Source organism: Argentina silus (assembly GCF_951799395.1).
Source record: "Argentina silus genome assembly, chromosome: 14".
NCBI classification, from domain to species: Eukaryota; Metazoa; Chordata; class Actinopteri; order Argentiniformes; family Argentinidae; genus Argentina; species Argentina silus.
In genome coordinates, this window is record NC_139668.1 from 1,505,836 (window position 1) to 1,529,229 (window position 23,394).

General features: G+C 40.0%; 1 protein-coding gene across 1 annotated transcript; it reads right to left on the reverse strand.

Annotated features, from left to right (window-relative positions):
* Positions 1–15,232: 15,232 nt before the first annotated feature.
* LOC310815259 (uncharacterized protein) lies at positions 15,233–22,234 on the reverse strand. The gene is made up of 7 exons (XM_083684996.1): positions 22,228–22,234; positions 21,850–21,881; positions 19,162–19,258; positions 17,617–18,573; positions 17,193–17,360; positions 16,923–17,018; positions 15,233–16,650 (listed from the first exon to the last, which is right to left on the reverse strand). Exons 4-7 carry the CDS (start codon positions 18,568–18,570, stop codon positions 16,324–16,326), a joined length of 1,545 nt encoding a protein of 514 aa, XP_083541122.1. The 5' UTR covers positions 18,571–18,573; positions 19,162–19,258; positions 21,850–21,881; positions 22,228–22,234; the 3' UTR covers positions 15,233–16,323.
* Positions 22,235–23,394: the final 1,160 nt, after the last annotated feature.

The following is a 23,394-nucleotide window of genomic DNA, read 5'->3' on the forward strand; positions in this document are numbered from 1 at the left end:
CATACAAGATGAGGCAGACAATATTGTTCAGGTCAATTAGATATTATTTTATCAAGGCATTTCCAAGCTGAAGTAACCATGGTACTTCAGTCAGGAACACTCACATCTTAGTTTAACAATTTATTGTCCCCCACCGATGAAATCACTTTTTCTCCACTGGGACAATTTTGATGAAACTATGGTGAAAAATGTGTCTAGCCATAGAGATTGTTTAGGAGTTGACAAGGTGATACGGATTTGTCATTAAAAATGTCATAATAATGTGCAATGTGGAGAGCTAGGAGTGTAGCTTAATACGAAATAATTAGCGAATAATATTTTGATTAATAATGATTCAGATAAGTACGACACGTTTTGGTAACTTTTCAGTCTGGCTACGAATACAGCTGTAGGAGTGTAGCCTAATGCAGTAGGCCTATAGCCTAACGAATTTGGGAATGTGTTCGCACCAAGAGAAAAGCCCTCTCTGTGTGCAACGGGGGCACAGCACTGTAAAACAGAGACAACCAGACTGTCTTAGTAAAACTTTTATGAATAAACGGGAACAAATAATAGCAATACTCTCATAGCTCAATAACGACCAACAGTACCAGCAACAATACTGTCGGCTACAGAGAGGTGTGTAGACTGACCACTTAAATAGGCCGCCATATCAACATGTAACATGTGATTGTGTCGGGTGTAAACAGTTGATCTGTCACCTGACAGACAGTTAGCACTGACACTCAGTCTTAGTTTAACCATTTATTTAAAATAAAATGGTTATAAAATCAGGCTTAGGCGTATTTGGATGGCTCCGCTCTTTTGAGAGCTCTCTGTCTGCAAGGTATAAATGACTACAACACATACATGTATATTACATGGCAGGGAGATCATACATCCATCAACCCCACTAAACAGCAGAACCAGCCATCAGCTAGTAAGACATATGTGTACAGCATATGTGTTCCTGAGATCACTCAGGACAACCCTCCCGATAGCCCACTGCACCTCAGCTGAGATGCAGAGACCATGCATTTCTGGATCAGAAAGTCATTCTAGCATTATGTGACATAATAGACTATGTCTAACTATTCACCTGACACTATGTAACACATCACCTGATGCCCTTCTCATCTGTATATGACAGCAGGGACTACCATCCTGCTACTGCAGGGACTACAATTCTGCTACGGCCCTCTAGAGGATAGGCACAGCCTCTCTCTAGGCTCGTCAGCACCCCATACAGATGTACACGAAGGCAAGATACAGAACTAGAGTATCTTGGACATGGGAAATATTTTAACCTATTGAACTATGTATTTGTACAGTAAAACAATCCCTGCCTACTGAACATGATCAGGATGAGTAAGAGATATCCTGAAACCATACCATAGGACTATTTACCATAGTTCCGTTACACACATACACATAAAGGAGATTATCAAGATCTGCATGTTCACTCTACTAACATTGCTATATGTGAATCAGTAACCCAATCACCTATTCATTGCAAGGCTATTCATTTGCAATGCACAATTATATATCACGTACCACAGTCTCCATCTCATACATCAGTCCACAACGTTGGCACGGGAGCCGGAGAGGTCAAGTGAGCCAGGATCTCATCATGGTTTTGCATGACGGACAGTGGTTCGGGCATCACTAGTGGTCAACATTGTGAATAGCAAGACATAGAGGGGACAAAAGTCAGTATTAGTTAAGAAATTATGATTGGAGTACCTTGCTAAATCTATCATACATGAGTGCTTAAGATTTATAGTGAACATTTGAGAGTGAGTGAGATCATAAGAAGGATCAAAGACATACCCAAGTAGAATATTCACTACACCGAAAGAAACCCATAGAAGCTGTTAAGGAAGTGATTCTAGCAAAACATCTATGTGACAACTAAACATCCACTTCTTAGAGGACACCAGCTTGTGCACTAGAGGAAGAGTCGGAGGAACACATTTGTCATTGCCTACAGAATGCTTTTCATAAGCCATTGAGGAAGACACTTAGAGAGGATTCCAGAGCAAGCTACATGGATTCATGCACCAAAGATGAAACTGAATGCCTAATATCAGCCTTGATAGAAGAGGGCTGTAAATTCCAAGATTAAAAAATGGAGAACATTGCTCGGAATGTAGGCAGCACGGAGCATTTACCCATTACACTATACAATGTCATCGTCTCATCTCATGAGCTGTTATGAAATGTTTGATATACAGTGGCTTCATTATCACAATACACTAGATTTGTTCTGTGGTTTACTGATTCTGATTCTGGCACTGATACGACTCAAAGAGCTATTGATTGAATGTCTTGAGCAGTGATGATAATCTGACAGCCCATGCTTCTGAGCCCACTGATTTTTATTGGCACTCGAAGCCCCAGGCCCTCATTACTAACCATGGAGACATCATTCTGGGTATATCATTTGTTGACGTTAGTGTAACAGTGTAATCATTGAATTAGATCAATACTGTGCAAAACATAATGATCAAGAATCAATGCAAGTTCTTCAGAAACAATTATTACAAATTCCAGATGATATCAAATCTAACAAGAGAAATCCATGCTGCTTACCAGTGAACTGGTTGTTAAAATGTTAATTCACACCAAGACAAAACTAGAAACTTGTGTGTGCACAATACTGTACAAATTAGCAGGATATTATATTATTTTCATAACAATCAAAGCCTTTTCAAATAAACATTTGAGAGAGGACTTACCAGTTGCTCAGTCTTTCTCTAACTACCTGACTCCCAGAATGTTCAGATACCCAAGACTCTATCCCGATAGCAACCCCTGTATGATGTCATTGTTTGTGACATCACATCATTGTGACATCACATTAAACTGTTCTTGTGCCTGTGAAGATGCAGTTTGGGCATTTTCTGTCCATTTACTGTAACTGTATTAATCCAAGGGCTGAGTTTGGTGGAGCTCACCATTTACACACAAGATCTTTTTCACATTTCCCAATCAAATCAAACAGTTCTTTGGAGTGCAGTAGAAACCTTTTACCACTGCCATTAGACTTCCCTCACAGGTTGATGATTCCAGTTCTCATAATTTGTGCAAGTGGTATAGACCAAGGAAATACAAGACTCAAATATACACCTGAATTGGTAAGGTAAAGAATGTTGGATAACACTTGTGTCGTTTTTGTTTTGTTTTGAAATTCCTAAAAACACATAGATACAAATCATCATCTCTAAGACACTTTTCTAAAATTATATTTATATCTCTCCATTTTATGACACTAACATCATCTGAGGTCATGTTGCATATCATTTTAATCAGTAGATACTAAATAATAATAATATATCATTTTATTCTTGTTACAATAAGTAAAATATTGAAACTACCAAGAAAGTATCGAACGTTCTTAATTATGGTCAGCATTCTTCGGTCACCCACTACCAGCCTGTTTGTGACTGCTAAACTCAGAGGTACTTTTTTATTTTATTATGTTCCAAACTGATGGTTTTGGGAACCCTAAGGTTTTGGCTAGGTTTCTGATAGTTTTCTTTCTAATTTGTCAGCCTAATAATGGCTTCCTTGACTTTCATTGACACCTCTTTGGTCCTCATGTTGACAGACATCAATAGCAGACTCCAAAGGCAAATCCAAAGCCTGGAATCAATACTAGACATTGACAGCTCTCTTATGCCTGGACAAATGATGTGACAGAACACACCTGACTAAGCAGAAACCACTGGCAAGCCAATTGTCACATTACTTTTGGTGGTCTGAAATAGGGGAACTATGTAAAAAAAAAAAGGTTGAAAGCTCTACAATTGGTTTGTGGTCATCCTAACTGCTGTCAGTTGAGGGACCATGTCCATTCTACTCATTCTATTTCTATCCGAGTGGTAATTGTTAGTGGTAGCATACTGGACTATCGAATCACTCTACCCACACTGTGTCCTCTTGTCGCAACCTGCGCACCCTCTCACTCACCACTCTTTCTTCCTCTGTCTTATCCGCCCTACCCTCTGTTGAATCCTACTGTCAGGACTGCAGAGTCACTTCCGATCTTCTGCCGTAGATTGAAAACCCATATCTACAGGATACATCTTAACAGTCCCTCCTAAAGACCACTTCACCCTCACTACCCCCCTATACTAACCCTGTTGTCAAGATAAAACAACACACAAACTCACTGTCACTGAATGTAACTGGATTATCAAAATCCAGTTGAGTTCAGGAGGAAAAGTACATCTCTTGAGGGAAATTACTGTATAAGAGACAAGGTACAGAATTTCATCTGTAAAGGTATAATACTCTCACTGCCTAGCTATTGCCTTGACCATTTCTCCTAAGCACGATGCAGGACCACAACATTGGACAAATAGATTATTCATTGACGTTTAGGGTAACAACACTTAATTCAAATATTCTAAATGAATGAAGATGGTGTTAAACTAATCAAGCCTGGCAGTCCATTTTATTTAATTTTTTTATTTATTATTTGTTTCAGATCCCACATTTCAACAAATTAAACCCCCACTTTATTACTGGGCGCATCTGCAGCATGAGTGTGACTAATTGAAAAGTGGCAGAACAAGGACAGCAATATACTCACCTTGAAATTACTTTTCGTCATGACAATAGCCTTTTTACAAATAATTAAAATCTCTGGAGCCTCCTCTTAGCCTTGTTCAGGAACATCATTGTGATATGCCCTGGCTGGGAGAGGCCTACTCACAGAGTGGACAGGCCTACTCATAAGAGTGGACAGTCGGACAGTAGTGTGGACAGTAGGACAGCAGAGTGGACAGTAGAGTGGACAGTAGAGAATGATTGTAGGATGACAGTGATCTACAGCAGTGTTACACAGATATAGAAACAAAGGAAGAAAGAAAAGGAGAAGAACAATTCTCATATAATGAAATAACCATGGAACCCAACTTGTACACAACACAAACATAATTTGTATACAGTACTACTTTGCTAGGAGTGTATTGAATGTATTATAATTGCTTCAATAGTGAGTCACTCCCCTCTTGTGGTGAAAAGGATATTTTTCCTGGTCTTGGTAAAATAATGAAGTCAAATGTTATGCTTGTGCCACCCTGTGGAAACGAAGAAGTAATGCAATCACAATAATGAAATTCTGCCAATAAACTTTTATTCAGTATTGTTCCTACTTATAAAAGCCATCGCATGAGTAATACATTCAACTATGTGTTTGTTATCCTTTCAGCAAGCATGGTTATAGCTAAATGTGTGTGTCTCTAGAGAATCTGGCCTGTTTTTCTGTTTGTCCTTGTAGCCAGAGGAGAACCACTCAGAACCAGGACCCAATGGAACACACAATGTACCAGCCCAGCTTTACACAGGTCATTAAATGAATACCCCTCCAATTGCTGTTTTTTTTCATTTTATTCCACTTTGTGTGATGGTAATTACCCTGGGGTTGTGTGTAGCTGGCCGTTGTGTTGGTAGTGAGCAGAGCAGAGGAGACAGGACAGTGTGTGTTCATTGAACTGTGAAGCGTGGTGCTTAATCAGCTTTAAGTGATAGTCTACTGTGTGCTCACCTCTCCTCTGCCTTTCTCCATCACTTGCTTTGTGTCGTCTGTTGCTGTCTGTTGCTGTCTGTTGCTGCCTCTCTTGCTGTTTCTTAGTATTCTATGTTGCTGTCTATTTTTGTCTACCCTCCTCTCATCCTGTCCTGGTTGAAACAGTTGTTTTGATAGTAATTTCACAGGCATTGTCACCTCACCTGCAAATTCTTTATAAACCATATTTTTTTTCACTATGTATATTTTACCTGTGATAATTTGTACAAATAAATAAAACAAATTAGAATCTAGAGAGCAGCTTGAAGTGATACAGTCTACAGTCTCTGTTGCTGTTTCTGTCTGTTCTTCTGGTCTCTCTCCATTATCTACTCTTCTGTTGCTTTTTGTGTCTAATTAATCTATTTTTTTTTGTTTTGGACTGGACCAAAAGTCTAGGCCTAATGATGCCACTGGTGTTGGATACTTCTCCCTGGCTAAACTGTTAAAGTGCCTGAGGAGGTTTATGATATAAATTCATTCTATTATACAGTAATAAAAGTGGTGGGAACACCTCTTTGATAGCTTTTAAAACATGAGAATGCCAATACAGCTAGCACATTATGAGGCATGACACTCATGAGACCCTATAAAAACCCTATATATAAAGACCCTATAAAAACAAAGGTATTAATTTCAAAATTGCATGAACTATTATCCTTGCATTAAGATGAACTCAATTCAACTTATTGAGTGATTTGTTGATGACATTTTAGTATTTTAGCTAATTTTAAAAGTGTCATCTGAATGCTTATGTACATGAGGCATTTCTGTATTTCAATTTTAATAAATTTACTGAAATTTCAGGGGGTTTTTACAACGGGTTTTCGCTTTGTCATTCTGGAGTATTGTGTGTGGATTGATGGCAAATTCTTTTAATTTAATCCATTTTAAATTGAGTCTATAACACAAAAAAAATTGGAAAAAGTGAAGGGGTCTGAATACTTTCCAAAGGCACTGTATACTGTATACACAGAGATATACTAGTACTTTAACACTTGAAGGCCTGGGCCCTCATTACTAACCAAAGTACCGAGTGTGAGGTCCAGATACTACCATTTGTTGATGTTAGTGTGACAGTGTAATCATTGAATTAGATCAATACCATGCAGAAAATAATGTACTGGTTGTGTTTTGTCAGGACTTAAGAATCATTAGAATACCACATTTTGTATATTAAAGAGATAAATATTGTGATGAGGTGAGGTCACAGGAGCAGAGATGAGGCAAGAAAAGGAAACAATGATGCAGATCAAAATAGGTCACTTTACTGGAAAAGTCTTAACAGTACGGTACAAAGGAAAACGTGGGAAAATAACATCCTTGACTAGGGATCTTACTTGGGAAAATAAGTCCTTGACTAGGGATCTTACACAGGAGACAAGAGCACACAGCAAGCAAATCAAGCTTCTGCAAAAATTCAACTGAAAATACACCTTTCTAAAGGAAAGTCTTAACGAGCCAGGTATAAAACACCTGAGTATCATTTAGTCTCATGGGCAGTCTCTGCCGTCCTCCGGTGGTTAGACGGAACCATGACACATATTGAATATAACATATTGTCATTACAGTGCGTTATAGATTGAGGGTCGCTTCACTCTTTATCACCCGCACTTCCCATGCTGTGAATTTTTGACAGAGGGTTGAAAACTCCCAGTTCTGCTTTTGCAATCAACTTGTTTGCCAACGAAATTGATGTGAAGTTGTCAATTTCAGTCTTTGCTGCCATGTTAACTATAACTGTAAGGTTACCAGACACACACACACGTGCACACACACACACACACACACACACACACACACCGGAGAGCAAATTGTTTGCCTCATCCTTATCCACATCATTACGCATTGACGACCCACTTTCGGTATTGTTATCAACATCACTAGCCATACACAGACACACATACTGTGGCCTACATACACAAACAGGAGGAGATATCATGCAAATTGAAAACAAGGTCTAAATAGACTGAGAGAAAGATTGCGTTTCGACATACTGGTGTGATGAGGGGTACGCTGCACGCTGGCTTCCATTCACATGTAATCACACTGTCATGCAAATAACTGTTACTGTCTATGTGTGCGACCCATTATGGTTGAAATGGGTAAGCAATTCACAACTGTAAGGTCAGTTTCAAATCACCAAGACCACCAAAGCTATGGTAAGGCTTGGGAGCAGGTGTTAATCACACCTCAGGACGTGACTTGGAGATGTTGGCTATCAAAAAAAGGTGTGGTAGTCATGAAAATGCTTCCATATTTTTTCCAGTGTGACTTTGAAATTGTAATAACACTGTTAAAAACAGACATTTAGGAAATGTCAGGAAAGTCAACAATGTTCAACAATGTTGAATCATGGAGGTACTATACAGTGTCATACAACCGCATTGCACAGACTTTCCCTTGGTAAACATATATTGCAATAGCACAATGAATCAGCAACATCACTGGACTTGCAGGACACACCAGACTTCAATCCAATCCTGGTTTATGCAGCATGTCTAGCCCAATCGAGATCCTGCCTGGAAAATGCTCTCCAAATAACTTGGTGGGCAATCTGAGTTTTTGTTTCTATAAATAAGGGTGTTTTAGACAGGCACATTCCTTTTGTTTTGATAAACAGGGGCTTCTGGCAGCTCATGTGGGGAGGGCCAGAGAGACAGCCAGGGCTTTGAGTTATCTCAAGCCCAGGCATTCGGACCGTTGGAAAGACACCAGTGAAATTCTCTGGCTTGCACAAGCAGAAGTGAACTGTTATGTGAGAAGGGTCCGCCAAGTGCCTTCCCATTAGAGTGGGAGGACCACACACTTAGTTCAATCCCATCAGCCACTAGAATATGGACACAAAGAGGAAGGGTGCAGATGTGCTGTGTAACAACTCATTGTGACATCCCTCTGTCTTACAATAGACATACTGTATCTCAGTCCTGCAGAGCCAAGACTCATCTCCTATCATGTGGCACCTGTTTGAAATGGAATCACACCATATCTCCAGCGGGTCTATGATAGAGAGCCCATATGGACATGGAGGTCCAGTTAGCACTCTTGGTCTGATCATTTGTACTGCCACCTCGTTCCTAGTAGTGTTGAACTTTAGGAACTGAAAATAGCTGCTTCTGATTAGCCTGGACAGAGGAAAGAGAGTGGTTCTCTCAGTCACTGTCAACACAAAGGCAGATTCAGGGGTCAAGGACAGATGGGACCCAACAATGGGAGGGCGGAGAGAGGGTGGAGGGGCAAGAGGTAGGTCAAGAATCACTTCACTCTGGACATCATTAAGTCATTAAAGTTAACTCAATACACTCACAGCAACATCACACCATTAGACGCCAGAATCTCCCAGCCTCTGAGGCAGAGTAAATCAGATGTGCTAAACTGAGAATAAAACACAGGATTAAAATCTGGCTAATTAAAACAACAAGTATAATGACCCCTCTAAAGCTCAGCTCTGAAAGAAAGAACTCCACGGGAGAAAAGTCAAGCCTTATACAGTAAATGCTTTCACACAAAAAAGCTAAGTAGCTTAGTATACAGAAATCCGTTTACTGGCTATTGTTATTTCTGAATACTGTGAGAAAAAGTGCCAAAGGAAATTAAGGACACTGGTTGTGTGTTCACTTGTTTTATTGACAGGTTTAAGTTGTACACAAGATGGCTGGTTTGACAGTCACAGAGCCAGCATGTCGTGAGTGAACCAGGAGTGATGACGAACTCCTGATAAGATATTCATTGCCCTGCTTAAGTAAGCATTTTTTCTTCTTTTGGCTCTATACTCCAAAAGTTTGGATTTGCTAACCCTAAATCAAACAATTACCATTAGGTTAAAGTAGAGATTCTCAGCTTTTATTTAAGGGTATTTATGTACACATTGGTTTCACCACTTAGAAATGACAATGCTTTTTATACATAGTCCCCCTATTTCAGGGCACTAAAAGTAATAAGACATTCATATAATGTCCAAATTAAGCATTCATGTTTAGTATTTCGTCTTTTTGTCATTAACTGCCTGAAGTCTGTCTAAAATCTGTCTTACATCTTATCATCAGGAAATTAAATGCATGTTCAATTGGATTTAAATCTGAAGATTGAATTGAAAGTCAAGAACTTTCCACTTTTTGGCCCTGAGTTGCTATGTTTGGGGTCACTGTCTTACTGTATGATGAAGCGCCATCAAATGAATTTGGGGGCATTTGCTTGTACTCAAGCAGACAAGATGTTTCTATACACTTCAGAATACATTCTGCTGCTGCAGTCAGCAGTTACACCATCAATTAAGACAAGTTAGCAAGTTCTATTGGCAGCTTTACATGCCCAAACCATAACACCTCCTCCACCATGTTTCACAGATGAGATGGTATGCTGTAAGTCTTTGGCAGATCCTTTTTACATTTTTACATTTACATTTCTTTTATCCAAAATGACTTACAACAAGTACATTTGTCTAAAGTAAGTGAATCATCTATACATCAGTCATCATAAGCAAACATCTATGCTAGGACTAGGTGCCATTGGCAGTCACAAAAAGGAAGATTGTTCCCTTTACTGCCCGATAGGCGAGCACCAGGGTCTTGAATCTGATGCAAGCTGCTTCCGGGAGCCAATGAAGGGTGCAGAGGAGGGGGGTGACTTGGGAGACTTTGGGGAGATTGAACACCAGACAGGCAGCAGCATTCTGGATGAGCTGCAGAGGACTGATGGCGGAGGCGTGGAGCCCAGCCAAGAATGCGTTGCAGTAGTCAAGGCGGGAGATCACAAGTGCCTGGACCAAAAGTTGTGCTGCTTCTCTTGTGAGGAATGGATGTATCCATTGGCTGTTGAGGAATAATCTACAGGCGCGCGCTGTTGCTGTGATATTCGCCGCACAGGACAAGTGGTTGTCAAGGATCACTCCAAGATTTTTGGCTGTCTGGGAGGAGGTCATAGTGGAGTTCTCGACTGTGATGGAGAAGTCTTGGAGAGGGCAGAAGAGCAGCTCAGTCTTGTTAAGGTTGAGCTTGAGGTGGTGGGCTGACATCCAAGCAGAAATGTCTGCAAGACATGCAGAGACAAGTGTCGCCACCTGTATGTCAGAAGGGGGGAAAAAGAGAAAGTGTTGAGTGTCATGGTAGGAGAAACCATGTGAGGAAATTACAGAGCCAAGAGATTTTACAACTTTCTTCTTGCAATCACTCTGGTACATAATATTCTATCCGTCCACAAGACCTTTACTTTTTTGCAAACTGTGACCTGGCCATCCTTTGAGGATAACTAGTGATTTGCACCTTGCAGTGAAGCCTCTGTAGTTCGCCTGGTGATGTATTCTGCAGATGGCAGTCTCTGCCACATGCACGCCCACCTCCTGGACAGTGTTCCTGATCAGTGGGACAGTTGTTTTTTCTTAATTATGATGACCATTCTTCAGTCATCCACTATAGAAGCCTTCCTTGGCATACCAGGCTGTTTGCGATTGCTGAGCTCACCAGTGCTTTCATTATTTTTAATGATGTTCTAAACTGTTTTTGGTAGGTCTAAGGTTTTAGCTACCTATATTTCTGATTGGTGACAGACACCAATAGCAAACTCCAACGGCAAACGCAAAGCCTAGAATCAATACTAGACATTGACAGCTCTCTTATGCCTGCACGAATGATGTGACAGATCACACCTGACTAACCACAAACACTTGCCAATTTTCCCATTACTTTTGTTGCCCTGAAATAGGGGGACTACGTATAAAAATGTTTAGTTTTTACTATGTAATTTCTAAATGGTGTAGATATTGGTACTAAATGGTGTACCAATATCTACATAAATACCATCAAATAAATATATACATTTTTTGTATATATGGTTCCAGCGAGACCCACAGCATTGCTCGTGTCATGCTCAACCAACAGCTCAACCACAGATGGCCTCATCTGAACCTCAGAATCCCCTCACTTCAAAAACTCACCAAGTCTGCCTGTACCTGTCCAAACAGCTCCTCATTTTTCCCACACCATCTTGTCCCAATTTTACTGAGCATTGCAATTTCACTTTGAGGTTGGACCTTGACTGGCACTGGAGTTGGTTTCTCTGGGCCAAATAAAACAACATCCTGATCTGCACTGTGTCAGATGTCACGCAATATGGGTTGCAAAATGAGTGTTTTCATGAATTCTCTGGTGGTGCAAGTGGTGTTTTCATTGCCAATTCTCTATGTTTACCAATAGTTAAAAGAACTAAACGTTTTGATGAATTCACAGTTTATTGTGTTAGTCCAATGGTTCTCAACCGGTGGGGCGCGAGTAGGCTACAGGATGGGAGGGAAAAAAAAAAAAAGAAAACACGAAAAATCACGGACTCACTGGCTATTATTAAACCTACAAAGGAGATGCAACAGATTCCCCCCCATGTCGAAATGAAAGTGGTTGGACTATTATAACAAACAAATCAACCACACAGTTTCATTTCAAATCTACCAATACAGGGGGTAGTATTTTGAGCCTGTGACGCGACGTCACGTAAGTGCTACTATATAAGCGTCCGCACACGCGTCGTAGCTCCATTCACTCTAGTCTAGTCTCTTGCCAAGTTCGCTTGTGCCAGCTCTCGCTAGTCTCTGTTATCAATCTCGATATCGATTTACTTAGGCCTATACTTCAAAACCCAAACAGTCTTTTTAAAGACTAGCCCCACAAACAGTCTTTTTAAAGATTATCCCCATCTCAGCCCTAGCCAGTAATTTTTTAACTGCTAGGCGTGCACTTAGCTGGGTTCGAGATCCATTTGTGTGCACAGCAAACGAGCTGTCAATTGATATGCAGGAACAGCTTATTGAGCTGAAGAGTGACAGTAGGCTGAAGGAACTCTTTACCTCCTGCCCTCTTTCGTCATTCTGGGCAGCATTGATGCAGGAATACCCTCAACTCTGTGACGTCGCCTTGAAGATTCTCCTCCCTTTCCCGTCGACATATTTGTGTGAGGCAGGATTCTCAAAAATTACTGCACTCAAAACGAAATACCGCAATCGTGCACAAATCGAGGATGATTTGAGGCTATGTTTATCAGACATTGCGCCAAGAATTGAGGATCTTTGCAAGGCAAAGCAGGCTCAGGTCTCACATTAACATTGCCTACCTGCAAGCTTCTGTAAAAAATGCAGATGATATGCCTACTATTAGGCCTAGTAATAATAACAATAATAAAGCATAAATTCATATCAGAGGTCTGGTGCCAATTCCTAATTATAGCAATAGCCTAGTAATGATAAAAGGCCTACTGATGATGATAATAATAATAATAATAATAATAATAATAATAATAATAACAACAACAATAAAGCATGTAACCTCATATAATTATATAGCAATAGCCTAGTAATGACAATAGGCCTACCACTACTCATAATAATAATAATAATAATAATAATGCCTGCAAGCTCACATTAGAAGTCTGGTGCTACTGCCAATTATAACAATAGCCTAGTAATGATAATAGGCCTACCTACCGCTACTGATGATGATAATAATAATAATAATAATAATAATAATAATAATAATAGTGTGGGCCTAACAATAATAGCCTAGCCTAGGGCTATCTATCTATCTATCTATCTATCTATGCAAGGTGGTGTAGTGGGGGTGGCGCCGGGAAGGGGGGGGGGGGCCCAACTGCAATGAACCAGCTTTGGGGGGGCCCAGCTTGCAAAAGGTTGAGAACCCCTGCTCTAACCAATATACTGATAAATCCCACTGATTCGTTACACATATTCAATAACAAGTCCATGTTGTAGATGTTGTAAATATAGGTGGTGTAGTACTGCAATCATACCAGGATCCCCACGGGTTGATCCGCCGCTCAACAACTGCACGGAAACCGAATTGGGGTGCACTCCACTACCTAGCTGGTGTGCCGTACGACGGAGTCAATAACCCCTCACGGCAATGAGAGAGGGAGACAAGATGCGAGGAGTCGTCCAGGTGTTGGTTCCCAGTGGATTGAAGTTGGGGTGGTGGTTAGGGATGGGCGTATCGATCCTGTGGTATCGATAGATCGATACTCACGCACTACTCATTTGGAATTTATTTCCCTAAAAAAATATCGATATAAACTAAAAAATAATAATTGGGGGTGTATGCATCACTTTCAGCTGTTTTGATTCCTTACTTAAATTACTATGTGCCGGGACACCCCTGTACTGGCGGCGTATTGAGCTGGCCCATGTCACGTGACAGGAGACGAGCGAATGAGCGTCAACGTGCGACACAGCCAGAGCCCGCTCAGCACGAATGCGGGAGCCGGAGGAAAAAACAGGAAGCGTAAGATATGGCAGACAAAAAACGAAGCGTGGTGTGGTGTTATTTTTCACCAGTCGATAAACTCACGGCAAGGTGCCAAGTGTGTGATAAAAAAAGTTTCCCACAGCAGCAACACAAGTAATTTATTCAAACATTTAAAGACGACGCACCCCGAGAGCCACAGTGAGCTTGAAAAAAGACAGGCTGCTGTGAAAGTCGAGTCTCCTTCGCCACCTGCAGTCCGGCAGAAGACCCTGCACGAGAGTCTGCAAAAAAGCCAACTGTATCCAGGTACAGACAGTTACCTTTGACAGTGGAGTGATAAGGTCTATAAATATTCCGATCACAGTCTAATTTTAACAGACACTTTAGGTGAAGGGGATAATTATATCCAGTATTGTCCAGTTGTTGATTAGCCTACTTAAAACAGGCCTTTGTTTTTAGTCATGTTTACTGAATATTTTGTTTAAGTAATTATCCGAAATCCAAATTATTTCCACACCTTAAAGGGGAATTTACTGAAGTTGAAAATTGCTGGCTCAGAGTAGGCTATTGAAACAAGATAAGAAAATGAGATACAATTTTGGGGATTTTTTCATCTTTGCATGACAGTTTTATTTTTTCCATTGAAAATATTAAAAACTATGATGTTTGGATATTGGTTTTAATCTGTAACATGATTTCTTACATTTGGAAAACATAATTTCATATTTCATTAATTATATCACAAACTTTAAAAAAAAATAACTGCAGCTTCTTGCGATTCAGAATTGGAAAGTGACGTGAAAACTTTATCCTTTTCAGATGAGTCTCAAAGAGCACGTGAGATCACAGTGAGCCTGGCCACAATGATTGTGAAGGACTTGCAACCCATTTCAATCGTAGAGGATCAAGGTTTCCGGCATTTTATGAAGGTGGTGGATCCCCGATACCAGATCCCTACACTGTAAAACCCGATAAGTTAATTCAACTCAAAAAGATTGTTGTAACTGATTACATAAAACATTTTAAGTGACACTTACTCAATTTTGTAGGTTAAATAAACATATTTGGTTAAGTACTTTTTACTAGGTAATTTTGAGTGAAACTTACTAAATTTTTCAAGTTAAGAAACTCTTCTTAATTTTGTTATTTCTACTCAGTATTTTTGTTTTCAGAGTACTAATTAAAATTAAGTAGAACTAACTAAAACATATTTGTTACGTTTAACAGAAAACATTTAATTTCTTAGCAAGACAATGTTCACTTTAAATTAACTTAACTTATTTAAGTTCAATATACTTAAATATTTCACTTAGTTGTAACTTAAAATTCCATGAACGTGATATTTAATAATACAATAAATTGTATTAAGTACCTTTGACTACAAAATACAAACATACTTTGAGTAAACATTAAAAACAGACTTACATAATTTAAATACAAGTTAGTCTTTTATTAAGTAACAGCAAGTAACAGCAAAGTGACAGTGCAAGTACCTTTGGAAAATGGCAAGAGGATTATCACTTCTAGAAGTGGACAATGAACTCCTTTCATGGTACAGGTAAGTTTTATCATGATACTGATATACATCGTGAACATTTTTAAACAAAAATCTTGTGGTTTTAAATACCCGACAAGTCAAGGCATTTCATCACACTGATGCCAAAATTATAGTAATCCAATATTGCCATAACCATTATGTATATAAAAATAAAAGGAATTAGATGCTTATGAACATGGCAATATATCTGATCGTTAACTGTCACCATATATAGGATATCTCCAACCCTATTCACTTCCATACAGTACAAACACTCCAACATTAACATCAAAAATACAGTACTGGTAGTACTTATAAAACAGTGCAAAGGCCTAAGGAAATGGCCGGAGGAAAGAACCACCACATTTATGAGTGGACAAACACATATGTGATATGTGAATACACAATTTTTCTGGGGGGAGAAAAAGAAAAATCATCCCTACTTCAACACCAAAACCGGGCCAGAACTCTGCTCACAGGACGCAGTGGGGGAAAAGTCACTGTTGATGCACGACACTGATGGTGAGGATGTCATACAACTTCCTGTAAAAAAAACCGAACTATCCCTTTAAAATCCAATATTATCATAAACAGTTCTGTTCATTGATCATCACCCATACATTAACGATATCACAGAAATGGCTACAGCAGTACAAACAGTATAGCAAAAATTAACGCACTACTAAGAAGCTACTTGTTTTACATTACTCCAAAACATAAACTGTTTTCCAAAAAAATATATTTGTACTGCTGTAGCCATTTCTGTTATACACAGAAATAACAGAAATGGCTATACATGTTATACAGTACAAACACTACATCAAAAATCACTTTTGAACAGTAACACATTCAAAATTCACTGAGAATACTGTCGAAACATATCTCTAAGAGGTTTTTGAAAAAAGAAAAAAAAGGTCTATCAAGTGCATCCTGTGCAAGTGTATCAAGTAAAGGAGCAACCTTGTTTTTGTTTGTCCATACACTTGAAATTACTCCACTGCCAAAATGGCATTTTTAAGGCTCAACACCCTAGGCTTCAGCTTCCCATCCTCCAGGGAGTCCAGGCCCATCAAGACTTTCTGGGTAAAGTCAAATGTATTGGCCAAGGCTTTTGGGTAACTTAGATGCAGCGCATAAATCAGTGCAAAAAGCATGACAAATGCGTCAGCGATTGTGGGGAGATCAATAACCATGTTACCCTCAAGCACGACTGCAATCCTCTCTGGGCAGAAGAATGTGGCATCTGTTGAATTGGCACTGATCAAGAGGAGCCCAACTGGTATGTCGTCGATGTTTGGTTCATCAGACTGCGACATCTGCAGACAAGAACAGAGATGTTACCTGTGACCCCAAACTGCCTCAGCTATTTCCCAAAGATACTTAACAGCCACTATGTATGTATGTATGTATGTATGTGTGTATGTGTGTATATAAGCTCTTATCTTGAGTAACCAGGTCATGCTTTCTGGAAAGAAACATATCCTTTGAGTTTTTCAAATTTACTCACTAGATTTTCTAGATTCGAGTAACAGAAAAAATGTAACTCTTTGACCAAAAATAATATACTGACATCCCATAATATACTTACATCCCATTGCTTCAGAAATCCGGAGTCATTCTCCTGCAAATATGCAGGGAGAGCACGGAGGACAGCAGCACGTCTGACATAGACGTCAACTTGTTCCTTGGGTGTGAAAACATATTCTTGCTTTACTATGGCTGGTAGACAGCATAGCCACACAACACTGTAATATAACAATGAGCCCTCCTATGTCTTTAGAGGTCAGAGTCCTACCAAATATAAAGAAAACTCTACTGTAGCGTCATTATCAAGCACCAAGAAGCTTACACAACGTACCTGGAGGTCATAAATCCTGAAGATCTCACTGAGGACTTCTGCTACTTTCCCTGTGCGTGCAGCTTTCTTCCTGAACAAGCTCAGAAAACGGGGGGGGTGTTGATCCAACTCAGCATAGAAGCAGTTCTTCAGGTTGATGTTTGAGATTCTGTGAAACTCTGCACAGATCTGTAAAAAAAATAAAATGACTGTTTAAATCAGAGTATTGTATATGTGTCCTTTCCGAGAAGGAAAAATAAGACACATGGCAATGGAAACTGCCACACTAATGCCTGTACACTGACATACTATGGCCACTTGTTAGCTTTTGGAGAAAAATTAATCTATATTAGAGTAAGACTGTTTAAGTTCTCACCGACACAGCCACACAAAATAATTATATTTAATACATCTACTCAAATGTGTGTTGTAAGAAACATATTACCTGTGACTCAATTTTGAGGGCAGGCCAGCGTTCCAGGATCTCACCGACAAGTGGCTCATCACCGATGACCTCTTTGCGCCGCAGGGCAAAGGTGGTCTGCATCAACTTTCCAATCAGGAGAAGGTTCTTGTCACTCATCTTCACTTCATCCACGATTTGGAGTCTCATTTGTTCAAGGCTTGCAGCATCTTCACCTCTTGGGAAATTAGGGAGGAAATTCACCTCTGCCCTCTTTGCTCTTTTGATGTTAGCATGGGGAGCTTGTCTGTCTGGGTTGTTTCTGCTCCTCTTCCCAGAATTTACAACTACCTCAAAAATCCCTGCACGACTCAACTTACTGCGGTAGTTTCCCATTTTAAACTTCAGACTATTTTTCCAACCATACCATCCTGTCTGAGATCCTGGCTCTTTAAGACAGGGATGCTTGGTAACAAGTGCTTCTGCTACCACTGACAAGTGCTTATCCTCAGGGTATGCTGTGAAGCTATGCATTTTGTTAGCAAGGCTCTCAAGAATATCATGCTTTTGTCCCTTAGATAATCTAAGAGTTCTCCCTGTTCTCTCATATGTAGCATTTCCTTCACCAAGTAAGAATTCTACGTCATGAGAAAAAGTTGGCACTGGAAAAACATCAGGCCATCTTTCAGCCCTGGCTGGAGTCATAGCATGAGGCAATATTATTGTGTCATCTGATGCTACTGAACTGGCATCACTCTCGGACCTGATCACTTTCAGTACAGCCTTCTGTGGAAGTTCTTCAATGTCTACAAGTGAACATAACTGCCCATCAAAATCTGGATCTTGGTATGCTAGGCTAAAGTCTTCGTCTAGCCTAAACTTTTCTTTCATCATAATTTTTAGCTCATCCACAGATTCTGGACGTGAACTTAAAGTCATCTTTCTAACAATGTCTGGGGAGGTATGGACATGAAGAAGGAAGTTTTGAGCTGCCATTTCCTATCATTAAGAAGGAAAAGAGAGACAGAATTAATTAATGAGAACCATTTGGCTGAAAAGAATTGCCAACAATTTCCTTCATGTTTCAGTTTTCAACGAAAATCATTGTTTATGATTGGTGCAAGTCATTATTTCAAGCAGAGGGCACTGTTTCAAGGGACTGTATAATAGAGCTGGGCAATGTAAGGATATCATGATATGAGACCAGATATGGTCATATGGTGATATGGCATAAGTTTTGTCATTTCCTGGTTTAAAGGCTGCATTACAATCTGATCTAGCTGTTCTATTATTTCCCTGTACCCACTTAGTCATTATATCCTAATTACTGATAATTATTTATCAAAACTCATTGTGTAAATATTTTGTGAAAGCACAAACAATCATCCCTACAATATTGTTGAAATATTAATAGGGGTATTTTGTCAAAATATCTTGATATTTGATTTTGTCCATATTGCCCAGCACTATGGTACAGTACAGGTGCCTGCTTCTAAATACATTTTAATGCTGCAAGTCTCTGATCAAAATAAATCTTTTTTGCGTCAACATCAAATGCCCATCAATAATGTATGCTGTGTGGCTTACTGTGTCATTTAAGTCTGACAGCTGATGCACAAAGAAGTTGCCTGTAGATGTCAGCTCAAATGATCTTAAATGCTCAATGTACCAGCACTCGAAGTCCCTGCAAAGAAAAGACACAGAGTTGTTCACAAGCAGTACATGTTCAATTCTGCTGAATTTTGGAAGTCCTCCAGTCTGGCCTGCAGAAACAAACATTCCTTTTGCAAACTCTGTGCCATTTATGGAGACCTTTGATGTACTGTATATGTTTTGGCTGTCTGTCTTTGTCTGTATGAAGTCTTTGGCCACTTGTGGCACTGTTTGGACTTGGACCGAGGTGACACTTGAGGCTTGTGTGTGGGGTCTGAAAAAAGATGGCGCATTGAGGTGATATGCCATCATATGCTGATGCCTGGTTGCAAGAGTTTTCAAGACATTCTTGAAATTCTGTGTGTCTCTTGAAAAACTGATGTTTCCCCTCAAACCTCATGGTCCACAGGTTAACAAGTGGCCCAAAACGCTTTGTCAGTTCTGGGTAATGCTCAATGTAATGATGTTTGGGTCGGAGCTTAAAGTCTGGAAACACTGCTTGAAGACCCTGTCTGTGATCACTTATTTTAGCCTGCATGTACTGGATGGATTCCTCTGTGAAAGATGGGGACAACACCAGCTGCACAATGTCTTTCAGGTCCATCAATATGGCCCATGTTTCATCTCCTTCAGGAACTTTACTTCCTACCATAAGAGGCAATAACCTCAGCAGAGTGGAATTTTCATGCCCATTCCCACCAATGCTTAATTTGGCAGCAAAAGTTTTTGGGATTGGATGTGGTTTGTCAAGCCTATCAGAGTGCTGATATGGAAATGTGCGAATCTTTGTGTTTAGATATTCAAGTGTGAAGTACTTCAGACGAATCATCTCACGGATGCACAAGGCCAACTCCACTGGCACAATACCCTCAAAAAGGTCGTGAAGTATATCAGGCGGGAAACCAGAAATCGGATGAAAATGCTGCAATGTCTTACTGAGAGCGCACTCACCCTTAACGCCAAAATGAGACACATTTTCTCCTTGCACAACATTCTGCACATGAAGATCATGGCAGGTCCCTGTTCTCATGGAAAACTCTCCTTCAGAAACTTCTTTGGACTGTATCTGAGCTGCAGTACAGACACAAAATCTGCAGGTGTAATCTCCTCTGAAGCACTGTACAAAGCCTGCAAGACCATGAGCAGCCAAATTATCAGCTGCAACACACATGACAGTGCCTTTTACACATTGGCCGACAGGTTCAATAAAGATGCCATCCTGCTCGAGTTCTCAAATCTTTCAACAAAGGTGAAAGGACACTTTCATAACCGCAACTCTGCAAATCAGGTACTTTGCACAGCAGAGCTAGCTGTATGACATGAAGGCTGGACCGATACATACTGGGTACATTGGCTAGCAACCAGTATACTGCACAAAGCTTGTGGATCTTCCTAGCTGTGCCTAAAGGATTAGCTAGCTCAATGTCATCCACATACAAAATCAGTGACAACTTCAACTCTCCTGTTGCTGACAACAATGGATTTTCTTTGAAATATGTTCCATCTTCATGAGACATGTACATTCCAGGTGGTGATGGTTTAGCTTCTTGAATCTTGTCAAGAAGATCTGTATTTTTAAACATTATTTGAAGCATCTGTAGTACTGGAACATACACTGCTGTGTGCCCAGTGGAATCCACAGCATACTGTACTGGCATTACCAGAGGGTAGTTACTCCTTACAAATGCTTTCCTCCGCTTAGCAGTGGACAACTCTGCACCCTCAGCAGTAGTGCTGACAAAAACATTACTTTTCATGACAGCTTCCACAATTTCATTAAGAAGAGCATCATTTATAGACTGACTATGCTCTCCTAAAACCTCGATGATTGAGTCTCTCACAAGGGGTTTGGACAATGTGAATATTAGTGCCAAATTTTCAATTATGTTTTGTATCGCCATCTCTGATACATGCAGAACACTGTGCATTTTCAAGAACAAAGAAGCCAAGTTGTTTCTCAGTTGAGCTTGCAATTCACCACTGTCAAATCCAGACTCAGGAGGATTACACTCTGGAGCATCCAGCTCAAGAAAAGAGGGACCAGCTTCATCAGATTCATCTTGGCTCTGAACTGGTTGGCAGTCAGTTTCTGTCAAGATAATCTCGGTCTTAAAAGCTGAGACTTCACAGTCTGGATGAGTCCTACTTTTGTGAGCATTGAAGGAGGAATACACATTAGTACGGTAGTGACAATTTGTGAATGGACAATCCACCATCTCATTCTGTTTTAAATGTGTCCTTAAATGACTAAGAAGAGTTTTGTCATTAAAAGGTTGTTTGATTTTACACACAGCACAGACAAATGACACACATCCCACCAGATTGTCACTTTGCACTACTGTCTGAGTATGTAACCGGGTTAAGTGAGTTTTCAATGCATTTAATGAATGAAATGTGCAGACACAGTCATCATAGAGACAAGGCAATGGACTGACTGAGGAGAAATTGCTATGATGCAAACGATAGTGTTCAAGCAACTGTGTCCTTTTATCAAAGACAGTAGCACAAAGTTTGCACCTCCAAGCCATTGCAAAACCAAAATTATCCCAAAGATTTACGACTCTAACATATAGAATGAAAACGGGGCGAAGTTTTACATGACATTATGTTCAGTAGACATACCAGATTGAAGGCCCTGTTGCTTCAGTTTCAGCCTGCAGAGAGAGAGAGACAGACAGACAGACAGAAAGAGAGAATTAAAAGTTAGACAGGCTGCAACCTTTATTACTGAAACAGGCATGCTAAGTAAAAATGTTGTCACATGCCGCTGTTTAATGGTGGAAAAAGTTTAAAGTATGCACAATTAATGAAAGATAACGTTAATACTGTCCACTTCAGTGGAGGAACAAATTAAAATACTGGTTTCAACTTTTGAATTTTTTTCCACTTTTACTGAGGCAGATATGCTAACCGCTGGCTAGGTTTGAACTGAGACATATGCATTTAATGAACAAAGTAATTCAACGCAAATTATGAAATGCAAACCAAGATATAACTCACCAGAGCAGGACGACCAAGGAAAATCTAAGATGATAGATGTTCCGCAAGCGCGTGTGGCAGTAATGGCGGACAAACTTCCAGTTTGGCCGGAGAGACACGTCGAAGCACGTAAGGACGTATGTGACGTCATCACGTGGATTAAGAGTTGCTGTCAGATGATTTGAGTACAATACATCATAATCATCAAAGAAGTAAATGACTGTAAACTTAAAACTGGAAATTTGTTAAAATGACTCAGCCCGTTTGTGTTGAAACAGTTCGTTTTTAAATTATGAGTTAATACATCTCATCTTTTTTAACCAGCTTGTACTGTTCGGTTTTACAGTGTAGTCGGAAATCCATGATGACAGGTGAAATTCCCAAACTGTACGAGCAAGCACAAAAAACAGTAAAGGACTCCATACAATCAGCAAGCAGTCTGGTTTTAACAACCGACATGTGGACTGCAAGAACCACTGAAGCTTATTTGACTCTGTCAGGACTGGCAGATGCAGTCTTGCAATCTTGCAACAATCCATGTAGCTGTGCAGCACACAGCAGACAATATATCTGAACTCCTCACAAAAATAACTGATGAATGGGGCATCACCAGTAAGGTTCATGCAGTTGTTACAGACAATGGAGCCAATATGGTCTCTGCTGTGCGTAAAACTTGTTGGAAACATATTCCTTGTTTCTCTCACACGCTCAACCTCATTGTGAAGGACTCCATTAAGGCTGACACAAGTCTTGAGTCCAGCTAGGAGCTTTGGAATTGTTCAAAACAGCGCCCGCTCTAACACGATCAAAGAGAATACGCACCTACCAACTTGTTGGCAGGAAGTGGCGGGAGAGGTCCACTGTTTGAGGCGAAAAAAGACAGGGTTCCCAGCGGAAAAATAAATAAAAATGAGTTCCTCACAAAACAAGAAACCCAAAACCATTTCAATGGAAACCATCGGAGTTTGCCTTAGAATGTATCGACGGATAATGCGCGGAATTAGATGTTAAACACAGCTCCCGCTCCAATACTATAGCAGTGAATACGTGTCGGAAGAAAGGGTGCGGGGGTCCAATGTTTAAGGCAAAAAAAGACAGGCTTCTATGCAAAATGAAAATAAAATAAAAATTAAATATCCCCGTGTTCCTCTCAAGGAACCCAAAACCATTTCAATGGAAACGATCGGA

Excerpts from the sequence above, each read along its gene's own strand:
- LOC310815259 (XM_083684996.1), bottom strand. The coding sequence starts at position 18,570 with ATGGCAGCTCAAAACTTCCTTCTTCATGTCCATACCTCCCCAGACATT. Across the intron at positions 17,361-17,616 it reads CCCTCAAAATTGAGTCACAG|ATCTGTGCAGAGTTTCACAG; the intron begins GTAATATGTTTC and ends TTTTTTTTACAG. Across the intron at positions 17,019-17,192 it reads TCAGGATTTATGACCTCCAG|GAACAAGTTGACGTCTATGT; the intron begins GTACGTTGTGTA and ends TTCACACCCAAG.